Source organism: Typha angustifolia, chromosome 10, assembly GCF_048772165.1.
Source record: "Typha angustifolia cultivar Huaian chromosome 10, ASM4877216v1, whole genome shotgun sequence".
In the NCBI taxonomy this organism is placed as follows: domain Eukaryota; kingdom Viridiplantae; phylum Streptophyta; class Magnoliopsida; order Poales; family Typhaceae; genus Typha; species Typha angustifolia.
Window position 1 is genome coordinate 1,295,318 of NC_133248.1, and position 11,226 is coordinate 1,306,543.

At 37.7% G+C, this 11,226-nt stretch overlaps 4 protein-coding genes across 4 annotated transcripts; 3 read left to right on the forward strand and 1 right to left on the reverse strand.

Moving 5' to 3' along the window:
- Nucleotides 1-464: 464 nt before the first annotated feature.
- LOC140768654 (ribonuclease 3-like protein 2) lies at nt 465-3,585 on the forward strand. The gene is made up of 5 exons (XM_073109008.1): nt 465-939; nt 1,010-1,174; nt 1,324-1,694; nt 3,190-3,331; nt 3,432-3,585. Exons 1-5 carry the CDS (start codon nt 559-561, stop codon nt 3,453-3,455), a joined length of 1,083 nt encoding a protein of 360 aa, XP_072965109.1. The 5' UTR covers nt 465-558; the 3' UTR covers nt 3,456-3,585.
- An 842-nt stretch (nt 3,586-4,427) lies between these two features.
- On the forward strand, nt 4,428-6,515 carry LOC140768762 (putative pentatricopeptide repeat-containing protein At1g10330). The gene has a single exon (XM_073109158.1). The coding sequence runs from the start codon at nt 4,769-4,771 to the stop codon at nt 6,161-6,163; it is 1,395 nt and encodes a 464-aa protein (XP_072965259.1). The 5' UTR covers nt 4,428-4,768; the 3' UTR covers nt 6,164-6,515.
- A 943-nt stretch (nt 6,516-7,458) lies between these two features.
- Nucleotides 7,459-8,041, forward strand: LOC140768760 (stigma-specific STIG1-like protein 3). The gene has a single exon (XM_073109155.1). It carries the CDS (start codon nt 7,514-7,516, stop codon nt 7,919-7,921), a length of 408 nt encoding a protein of 135 aa, XP_072965256.1. The 5' UTR covers nt 7,459-7,513; the 3' UTR covers nt 7,922-8,041.
- Nucleotides 8,042-8,067: 26 nt separating this feature from the next.
- On the reverse strand, nt 8,068-10,730 carry LOC140768759 (uncharacterized). The gene is made up of 4 exons (XM_073109153.1): nt 10,196-10,730; nt 9,339-9,703; nt 8,444-8,488; nt 8,068-8,337 (listed from the first exon to the last, which is right to left on the reverse strand). The coding sequence occupies exons 1-4, from the start codon at nt 10,624-10,626 to the stop codon at nt 8,213-8,215; spliced, it is 966 nt and encodes a 321-aa protein (XP_072965254.1). The 5' UTR covers nt 10,627-10,730; the 3' UTR covers nt 8,068-8,212.
- Between the last annotated feature and the right edge of the window lie 496 nt (nt 10,731-11,226).

An 11,226-nucleotide genomic window follows, 5' to 3' on the forward strand; every position in this document is an offset into this window, starting at 1 on the left:
TTCTTTAAAATATTAGAATTACCATTAAAATCTTTTAAATTTTCTCATAATTGTTATTATAGATAGTACTTTTTAATTAAATTATTATTAAAAATTAATGAACACGTATGTAACTAAGAAATCCTCCTCTTTTATATCAAAATATTTATTAATATATTTCTTTGTAACTATTGGATACAATATTAGTAGCTTTTAAATTATTTAAAAATAATTTATCCAATAATAAAATACGATATTTCAATAGCAACTTAAGTAGAAAATAAATTTTATCTAAATCATTATTATGGAACTATATCAGATTACAACTAAACTCTATTATAATCTAAATCAAATAAGTTCTTTTATAAAATTTTAAAAAATAAGCATTAACTGAATTAATATGAGATTTAATTCACAAGTAAACACTCAAATTAATATGAAACTTAATTCCCAAGTATGATCATGTCTATAAAAAAGTGAAAGAAAAAGAAAGGAATCACCGTCATCTTCCACCTCGTTGATACTCCTGCAGTCCTACTCAAAATTTGCAAAGAAGATCTCGAAGACGAATCCGCGACCATGAAGCCGGCCAATGGAAGCAATCGCCGACAAGACAAACAGCAAAACATACCCCTCGCCGACTCCTCCACCTCCACCATCTCGTCGGTGGAGCGGCTCCTCAACTACTCCTTCCGGAACCGGACTCTTCTACAAGAAGCCCTCACCCATCGCTCTTCCTCTTCTTCTTGCTCCTACCAGCGCCTCGAATTCTTCGGCGATGCCGTTCTCGGCCTCGCCTTCTCCAAGTACTTCTTCCTCAGAGACCCTGACCTCCCCCCCGGGCTCCTCACTGTCCTCCGCGCCGCCAACATCTCCACCGAGAAGCTCGCCCGCGTCGCCGTCCGCCACGATCTCTACTCCCTACTCCGCCGCGACAACACTCCTGATCTCGACAAGCTCGTCCGTCTCATATCTCATTACGCACAAGGGTACAAGTTATTGCCTTATTGATTCTTTTTCTCTTTCTCAGGTGAGTGAATTCACGGAGGAGGTGATGCGAGAGCCGAAGGAGCTTGGAGGGCATCCTTACGGCGGCAGCACGATGAAGGCGCCTAAAGTTTTGGCCGACATTGTTGAGGCGATCGCCGCTGCCGTCTACATGGACTGCAATTTCGATCTCGATAAGCTATGGAAGGTTTTCGATATACCCATTTCGTTCCTTTTTTTTTTATTATCTTACCGAAAAGACAAGATTTTGATTAGCAAATTGTGTGAAAATATTGGTTTCGAACAAAATCACTCAAAGGCAGAGTGTAATGCGTGATTCCTTGGAAGGATTTGTAGGTTATAAGGGTGATCTTGGAGCCTATCGTCACGATGGAGACGTTGGACCAGCAGCCAGTGACGATGCTCAATGAGCTGTGCCAGAAGCACAAGAAGAAGGCCGTGTTCAATAAATATCGGAAAGGTAAGTTGAATATCGTGAAGGTGGTTGTTGATGAGCAGGTTCTCGGAATCGGGTCATCGGAGCAGAAGAAGATTGCGAAGCTTAATGCGGCCAGGGCTGCACTGCAGAGGTTGGCGACGGAAGAATCGGCTCTCTTGACAGGCGGGAAGGTATCGGTGGCAGGTCCTGAATTGGGCGAGCAGAAGGTCTGGAAAGATAAACTCAATGTGCTATGCAGGAAGATGGGTTTCCCCAATCCGGTTTATGAGTAAGCTTCTGGTTTCTTAATTTGCATGACTTCCGTAGATTTTGATCCTATATATTATCTTTGACTGACTCTTTGTTCTTTCCAAGTCTCCTTTACCCAATGGATTGATATTTGAGTGATTTTGTTAAAATTATCGTTCTTGTTTTCTGTCTAACTTTTAGGATCTCCTCGATGGTTATGTGAAACTCTCTTAGCAACATCAACTGCATATTAAATTTGTTGTAGGAAAGAATGTATTTATTGTAAAGTTGTGTTAGTCAATTAGTCTTAGATAAAAAAAAATGAAATAATTTGCTAACCTGTTGAATATTGGCTCTCTTTGCTCTATCGCAGAAGTGCATCAGGTTAATATCACTCTGTTTTTGGATGGTGAATGATATGACCTTAGTTCATTCTTTATGTGTACCAATGACAATCTAGAGATTAGACCTATTGGATGCTTGAGTACAATTCAACTTATTGTATTGGTGAGAGCTAATAGATTATCAAGAAGAAACTTTTACTAAATATCTCGAATTCCCTGTTGGAAAATGAAACATATTTCTCATAGTTCCGTGATGAACATGTACCTCATGTTTATTAGAATTAATTCACGATTATGAAGCCCACAACATGGTTGTAGACAACATGGCTCTTTCTATGGAGAGGTGATTTCAATCAAGATCTTCATTATTTATTAAACTGGCTATTCTGCAGAGATTTTTCCCCTTTTTCTTGAGTCCTCTTTTTCAGATTTTTTATCATTCCACACAAAAAGGCGATTCAGTCAACTCGATTGTTCGTCTTATTTTCCTATTTTACCATATCGATAACTTCCTCCCTTTCCTATGGACATGCCTTATCTACCTTTGGCATAGACATCATTTTTCACTGTAATTTTTCCTTCTCTTGATGCATGTTTAAGACCTTAAGTGATAATCATATGGTCACAAACATGAAAACAGTTCAGCAACACAGACTAGGATACTCCATATATTCAGTCCTGGTAGGTCTACCAAATAATTGTATATTGAGTACCTAACACTAACAGTGACAGATGAGATTATGCAAGAAAGCAGTTAAGTCACAGTTCAGCATCATTTCTTTCCTAAAGCTGCCAACATATATTTTCTCCACATTTAGCTAGGAGAAGGAGAAAAGTGTCTTTACTTCAGCAAGTTTTCATGACTGTTCTCTAGATTTCTCTATTGACCAACACTGTCATTTGGAGTTCTACTCAATCAAGTATTTTGATAAAGGTCAATACGGGATCAACTAATCTACCATGTCTTAGCCTGAAACCTCAATATCTTATCATGCTGAAACTACAACACATCAAACTCAACAATATGTCCTGTCACTGTACCGTAAAACTTGTAGACATCAAATGAAATAGGGTGTGAAGAATCTTCTTGTTTCCTCAGTATGTCTTTAGACTTGTGTATAGTATCGTTAATTTTTATACCCAAATGCTCGTCACACTAATTCTTGGTCACTTGGTGTTTTTGGTTTGCAGAATAGAGGAAGAACAGGGCCCTAATCATGCAAAGAAATTCATATGCTCGGTTTCGGTCGAAACTTCAGTTGGTACGATTATAGTATTTGGTGACATGAAGTCAAAAGTGAAAGATGCACAGAATGCAGCCGCATTCAAGATGGTAAATGAACTAGCTGAGTAGATCCTGTTTCAAGTTTAAATAGATTTGATATTTTATCTTAAATGCTGCTGTCTAATATGTATTGTTGTTACAATTGTAGTTCTTTGTGCAATCTGTACAGTGATTACACTGGGCAGTGATGCTCGGAGTAGCATCTAATATGCACGATGTAGTTGATCAAAAACATAGCAATAGTAAGGGGATGTCTGGGATTTTTGTCTCCCGAAGGAAAATTAGGGAAATTTAATTTTGCATCTCGACTTGTTGATAACCTATTTCTTAGATCCTTCTTTTGCTTTTCCTTAAAATCAACTTTGTCTTTTGTTAGAAGTGTTCGATAGCACAGGCCGATTTCTTTGACAAGTAAACTAAAGGGAATGTAGTGAGAGAGAACATTCTATTTGTTTGGTGTAATATTTGCAACTCCCAAATTGCCTCTCTCTATCAAATATATTTGGTCCCAATTGAGTGAAATTAGAGGTATTATCTAGACTTGTAGCATGGTTTTATCTGAACATTTTAAAGGATATGCAAGACTCATTAAGAAACACCAGAATGGCCGTGAAATAAAAATTTAAGGAAATTTATTAATACTCTTTAACATTTTGCCTTTATTATTATTTATGGATGTTTGCCATTCCATCTTATTAATATAAAATGACTTTAACACTTAGCTTCCATCATTTTAGGAATAATTTTTTCCTTATTTTAAAATATAACTGTTTTTTTAGAATAATAGTTATACATCGTAATAATCTAATTCTAAAATATAAATATTATTCATCAAAATTATATTTTATACCATTTACCAATTTAATTATTAATTTACTCTCGATATTACTTTATATCAAATTAAAAAATATTTATAATAATTTATAAAAAAATAAAATATATTTTTTTCATATTTTTTTCACTTTATATTATATTAAAAATAATTATTATGCTATTATTTTAGAATATAAGTAAGTATAATAATAATTATTCGTCTAATAAAAATTTATTTTAAAACTAATAAAAAAATACATATTCTAAAAATAATATTATTTTTTAAAGCAAACGAGACTTAAATATTTAATAACAAGATAAAAGTAAAGGCAGTAGAAAAAGTTATTTTAGATATTTTTATTTTTCAAGTTATGAAATATTATTATTTACTGTTTCAACCGAGAATATATTTGAAACATTAAAGCAAAATGGTAAGGACGAATAAATAAATACGGAAGATGTAAAGGATAATAAGTTAATAACGGCAATAATTTTATCAAAAAATAAAATAAAATGGTTTAAACGATTGGAGGTTGGACTTGACAACTATAATTCGTGATTCCAATTGTACCCTTCATCTTCTTCAAATAAATCTCTCTCTCTCTCTCTCCATGAAAAATCCAACCTCCAATCCATTGCGCATTATTAGCCCAAAATAATTAAGAGTACCCTATGCAATGCCTTGAGCTGTTGCTCCAGAAGTACTTTACTCAGCCCTCCTTACTTAGCCAAATACACACACTTCTCGTCACTTCCGGCTTCTTCTCCTTATCAACTCATTCCAGTTACAGATGGAATTTAACTACCAAAAGTACCACCTTTGCCTACAACTGCTTGATACAAGCCTGTCGCCGCCTTCCTCGCCACCCTCCCAATGCTGCCCACCACCTGTTTGTCGAAATGCTTTCTCACGGCGCCCGACCCAACCACCATACCTTCCCTTCTCTTTTCAAGACCTCCTCTTTCTCCAATGGCTGTGCCCTCCACGCCCAATGCATTCATCGTGGCCTAGTCGTTGACGACTTCGTCAACTGCTCCATCGTCAAAGTCTATGCGCGATTTGGTCATATTGCTGATGCAGAGAAAATATTCGCTGAAATGCCTCACCCGGACGTGGCTTCTTGCAATGCAATGCTCGATGCGCTGTGCGGTAACAGCAACATGAGCTCTGCAACTCGGTTCTTTGAGAATATGGCTTGTAGGGATGCTATTTCTTGGACGACCCTTATTAGTGGTTTCTCAAGAAATGGATGCTTTGGAGAGGCAATTGAGCAATTCAAGAGATTGTTGCATGAGAATTGGCAGAGAGAAGTGAGACCCAATGAAGCTACATTCGTTAGCGTCCTCTCTGCCTGTGCTAATTTGGAAGGCCCCAAAGGTCTGTTTCTAGGGAAGGAGATCCACAGTTACATCATTAAACATGAGACGCAACTAACTGCGTTCTTGGGCACAGCGTTGATTGATATGTATGGCAAGCATGGTCAACTAACTTGTTGCGGCAATGTGTTCAAAATGGTTAGACAGAAGGAAATTTGCACTTGGAATGCTCTTATATCTGCATTGGCTAGCAATGGGAAGGAGGCTGAAGCATTGGATTTATTTGTCAGAATGCAAGCTGAAGGGCTGTCACCTAACCATATAACATTGGTTGTGGCACTGACGGCTTGTGCTCGGGCAGGACTGGTGAAGACAGGGTTGAGGTTGTTTGAATCTATGGTTAATGAATATAAGGTGACTCCATCGATGGAGCATTACGGGTGCATCGCCGACATGTTAAGCAGGGCTGGCCATCTGAATGAGGCCATTGAATTCGTCAGGAGGATGCCAACAGCTGCTGATGCTTCAGTGCAGGGTGCACTTCTGGGGGCTTGCAAGCTCCATGGCAAGACAGAACTCGGAGCTGAATTGGGGCGGCAATTGATCATGCTGCAGCCATTGCATTCTGGTCGGTATATGCTTTTGCGGAACATCTATGCGGGAGAAGGCCGATGGAGTGATGCGGCGGAAGTGAGAGAGGCAATGGAGAAGGCAGGAGTGAAGAAGATTACAGGGCTAAGCTGTTCTTAGCTAATTACAGGCATTAGTTTCAATACTTTTCTAAATATATATCTTGTGGACAATGAACAAGGAAGTCCAGTTAAACTTAGCAGAGTAGTTGAGCAGAAGATAGAGTTAAGTTTCTGTTACAAGGATTTCTGGATTACCTACAGGCTGCAGTAATTAACAGTCATGAACACAGAATGAGAGGAAACCATATGTCAATATGTATGGGAATCTTCCTTGTATAAAATAGGAAACTTGGATCTCCTTAACCTCTTTTGTATGTGTCATTAGCATAAATCACAACTTGTTTATTTGTCCTTCTATCTGTATATATTTGTGTACTTAATCTCACACTAACTTTCTCCAAAAGAGAAGAAATTCTTGTTCAGAAAAAAAAGAAGCAGCTTAGATTTTAGCAACATTTAGTTCTTCTGCAAGCAGTGGCGTGCAATGATTTTTAAATCTTAAGCTTCTCCATGAACTTTGATGCGGTCTTCCAGAGAAGAAAATAAACTAGATTTTGATTCTTGAAAAGTTGCATGTTAGTCAATTATTGGGTAATAATTCGGATTGAAACCCACCAATATTTCTAACTGATTCGATTTGACCTAGGTTTGGAAAACCAATAGAATTCTAAGTTTGTCAAGTTGGCGTCTTCCTTTTGACCTATCCAATTAGGTACAAGGAGGTATTTACGTATGAACTCTGAGATGTCTTCAGTCTTCACACGTAACTCTTGGGCAGGCTTAATAATCCCTAATATATGCATGGAACGATACTATCCACTAATAAAATTCTTGTTCTAATTCTCTTCCTGCTGTTAAGATGTTAAGATTAGCTTAAGTTTTATAGGATTACGACGGCGGAGACGCCAAATGTAACTAGTTAATTAACAGGTAGACGTCCACTATCTTGAACTGGTTGACTTTGACCATTGTGACAGCAGTTTCTGTCATTTGACTTTCTCATACATAGATCCCTTGTTAGTAATTTGACTCTCCAATCCACAGACGATGAGCTTCCAGATCAGCTAAATTCACACCATACACGAAACAACATGTATGAATACATACAAGCACCATGCAGACATACATAAGCAACTTTAAGTTTCATGGATTAACTTCTATCATCTAATTAGCTTTTTGGAGCTCGTACCATTGAGATGCCTAACTTCTCAATAACTTGAACGAATTGAATTGCTACTAAAAGTTTTCAAAAAGGAAACAGCCATAGATTTGCTACGTTCCCTCCATTCTAGTTCTCTTCTATAAATACCCATAACCATTAACTCTATCCTCTCATCACCAAGTAAATTAAATTCCTCTCCTCTTAGCACTTGCACTCCTCCTCATATACTCACTCCTAGATATCAAAATGATGTCAAAGACCTGCTTCACATTGGCATTACTCATTGCCTTGGCCAGCTTATTTCTAGCCTCTGCAACCACTCTCCAGAATGATCAAAATGAGTCACTCAGGGGGGTTAACTACCGTTGGCTTTCGCAGTATAATCCTCGCGCCGCCACCGCAACATGCGATAGATTTCCCCGGGTTTGCCGGGCGAAAGGGAGCCCCGGGCCCGACTGCTGCCGGAAGAAGTGCGTCGACGTGATGGCCGACAACCTCAACTGCGGCGAGTGTGGGAGGAAGTGCCATTACGGAGAGACATGCTGCAGCGGTAGGTGTGTTAGTGTGATGTATGATCCTAAGAACTGCGGCAGCTGCAAGAATAAGTGCAAGAAGGGGAGTTTTTGCAACTATGGGATGTGCAGTTATGCGTAGGATCGAAGTAATTAATTGTTGTTTTGTTTAATTTATGCCGTGAAGATCTAGCAGTGGATGATGTTAATTTCTGTTATTTGTTATTTATGATCAATGTAACTGTTGTGTTCATATACTCTAATAAATGGAATATATTTACATGATGATAACTTGTATTCAAGATTGATACTTCTATGATTACTAACATAACAAAATTGTTGGAAGAATAAATGTCTGATAGTAACTCTTTCTGCTCAAAATAGTGACAAGAAAAAGATGATGACGAGAAAATATAACAAGAAAGAAGCAAGATCAAAATAGTCTGTTTTCATTGCTTTGTACTCCACAAGTCACTACTTTATTGCTTCTCATCTTTCGTAGATACCATACAAGGCCTCCTATGCCAACTGCTCCAGCCACAGAAGAGACTGTTGTCCCTGCAATAAAATTTAATAATTTAGTCTTCTTCTTGGCTTAATTATCAACAAATGCACTCTAATGAACAAAGATAACCATATATATTTCTTTCAAGTTATCTCTTACCAGCAATTACTGCTGCTGATGTTTGATGCCTTGATGATCCACCATCTAAGCACGCAGCATGTTGACAATTAATATTGTTAAAATTTTGTCATAAATAAACAAGAAAAGAAAAAATAAACTAAAATATCACAATGTGCAAATTTGTTTCTTGATTATATCAAATTATCAATCTCATTTTCTTTTAATCTCTATTAGGATATTTCTTCATATATGAGAGTAGACAGACCAAAGATTGCAAACCATGTGGGTCTCTCTTCTAAGTATACAATCTATTCTGAAAAGTTGAAACTTGATCATAGAGACTCATTAAGTATTGATCTCTAAAACAAAAGCTAAAGAATAAGATACGGGAATGAGATGCCAAAGTTGTCCAAAGAAAAGAATATTTATATCACTTGATGCTGTCTAAAGCCAGACAACAAAATCACCTCTTAGCTAGATTCCTATCTCTAAAGAACAAAAACTGGTCTGTTCTTTTTCTCAAAAACTAGGTCTAAGATCCAATCTCCTTCTCTCCTGCTTACTGACAAGATCAAAACCATAAAGATTTGATATTATATGAGTATTTTCAGATTTGAATTCCAGTGATTCCTAAAGATCTAACTACAAAACCATAAAGTTCTCACTTCTCTCTCTATCTCCAAAAAATAATAATAATTACACTTAAGCTCTCTGAACTATCTAGAACTATTCTTATCCAAATTTGATCATGTCACAACTACTCGGCAGTTAATGGAAGAGTAGTCCTTTGGAAAGTTTTACATAGTTAAAAGGAGGCCAATATGGCAAGAAGAATTAAGAAATAAGACGTCTAGCTGGGTGTAGTTATCCTCTATTCAGATCTAGCAGAAGAAATCAAAGCAAGACAGGAAACAACACACACACACACACACACCTGAGCAGTAAGTGGTGACATTTCCATCCTGACAGAGGCAAAGAAATCCCATTGACTCGGTGTGGAACCCACACGTCCCTCCGCCTCTAGCACTGTCCTTGCACTCCAGGCAGCGAGTGGTCACCGGAATCTCAAAGTCCACCCTCACCCCATACTCCGGAACTTGATCATAAGGTGGCAAATTAGCCCCCACTGTCTTCCAGTAAACACTCGTATAACTCTCGCAGTGCTGCAGCATAACCCGGAGGGATTCTGAAGCTTTTGGATAATAAGAACAGCAGGTGACGTTCATCTCCGCCAACTTATCCGGGCATTCTGGGAGATTGCGGCAGAGATATCCGGCAGTATCGCACGCCGCATCGCACCTGTTAATTACCAATGTTCATCTATAGGAACTTTTTCTTTTAAAAAAAATAAAATAAAATAATTATAACACCCCTATAGTTTAGTGATTTTGTGATTAAAGCCTCGTTTTTAAGCTATTTGCCTGTAGTTCTTATTATATCACTTTAAGTCACTATCGTTAGTACTCAAGTCTTTGAATAAAATTAAGACTAAAATAAAATTAATCCTCCCATGGTTTGGCTCAATTTGAACTCAAAAATCATTATTTGAAGATTCTAAAATGATCTTAAGAAAATGGTTTTAGATAAGTTTTAGCTTCTCTACTAATATTTCAGAAGCGAAGAGAAAGAGAATTGGAGGAGAAGCATAGGAAGTTTGGTATATTTGAAAGCATTTTAGATGTTAATCCCCGTATTATATCGAAATATATCTTTGACACCCTCAGAGGGAGGGTGTTAATAATAAAATTATTAAATGCGAGGTGTTATTTTGGAAAAGGATAGAGATTACACCTGTCCGGGAAGCGTTCGCAGAAGCTGGGCTTCGGCTCGACGATGACTTCATCTCTGTCGCAGTTGAAGAACAAGTAATCATTCTTGGTGGAAAGAGAGAAGCGCGTGCTCGTGTCAAGGCTAAACGGATTGGAAACTCGAGTAGTACGACTCGAGTGGCATCTCCACATGGAAGGGTCGGCGACGACGAGGTGAGGGTCGGCGTAGTCGACGGAGATGACCGGGTAGGTGCCGGAGGGGGTGCGGAGGTGGAGGAAACCGGAGGAGGGGGAGCACGTCAGCATGTTGCGGTAGTAGGGGCTGCCGCAGCCGTCGTCGATGGAGAGAGGGTATTTGATGGGGATGCCGCCGCATGACGTCCGGCAGAGCGAGGACTGGGATGAGCAAGAGGTGATGGCGGAGAGAAGGAGGAGGAGGAGGAGAGTGTCCATTAATGGAGATAGACATGAAGTGAAGCAAAGGAAGGGAGAGAGAAAGAGAGATAAAGAGACTATTGGAGGTTTGCTAATGCTCTTTTTTTTTTCTGCTTTTTATGGCTTTTGCCTTTGTTTCGGCTTGCTTTGCTTTTGCTTTCGGTGGTGTTAAGTAATATGCAATTGCATGGATTAAAGCTACCGTAAGTTTCTATTAATTTGCTTTTAATTTTCTTAGCTCGGCTCTGCTGGGCCTAAGGATGACAAAAATTAATCTGATCAGATAACTCAATTTTTGAACGGGTTTAAATTTAATCTAATCGAGTTTAAATCATAAATAATTTAATTTCTATAACTCCATTGTTAAACATATTGTGTTAGTATTTGTTATCTCAATATATTTAACTCATTTATAACTTGGCTAACTCATTTATGACTTATTTAATATTTTTTATAACATAAAAAAAGATCTCCTTCAAGAAAGGTGATTTATACTTTGGATAACTTAAATAAATTTGAATAATTTTATCCCACTCAATAATTTATTTATAATAATTTTAATAAATATCTAAATAGATTGTATTTGTGTTTGCATTATCTGATCTAGTTGCCAACCTT

What these genes read in the sequence shown, in the direction of transcription:
- LOC140768654 (XM_073109008.1), top strand. Translation starts at nt 559, where the DNA reads ATGAAGCCGGCCAATGGAAGCAATCGCCGACAAGACAAACAGCAAAAC. An exon ending in ATCTCGATAAGCTATGGAAG is followed by an intron (nt 1,175 to 1,323) that starts GTTTTCGATATA and finishes AAGGATTTGTAG; the next exon opens with GTTATAAGGGTGATCTTGGA. An exon ending in TTCCCCAATCCGGTTTATGA is followed by an intron (nt 1,695 to 3,189) that starts GTAAGCTTCTGG and finishes TTTGGTTTGCAG; the next exon opens with AATAGAGGAAGAACAGGGCC.
- LOC140768762 (XM_073109158.1), top strand. Translation starts at nt 4,769, where the DNA reads ATGCAATGCCTTGAGCTGTTGCTCCAGAAGTACTTTACTCAGCCCTCC.
- LOC140768760 (XM_073109155.1), top strand. Translation starts at nt 7,514, where the DNA reads ATGATGTCAAAGACCTGCTTCACATTGGCATTACTCATTGCCTTGGCC.
- LOC140768759 (XM_073109153.1), bottom strand. Translation starts at nt 10,626, where the DNA reads ATGGACACTCTCCTCCTCCTCCTCCTTCTCTCCGCCATCACCTCTTGC. An exon ending in TGCGAACGCTTCCCGGACAG is followed by an intron (nt 9,704 to 10,195) that starts GTGTAATCTCTA and finishes GGTAATTAACAG; the next exon opens with GTGCGATGCGGCGTGCGATA. An exon ending in TGTCACCACTTACTGCTCAG is followed by an intron (nt 8,489 to 9,338) that starts GTGTGTGTGTGT and finishes CTGCGTGCTTAG; the next exon opens with ATGGTGGATCATCAAGGCAT.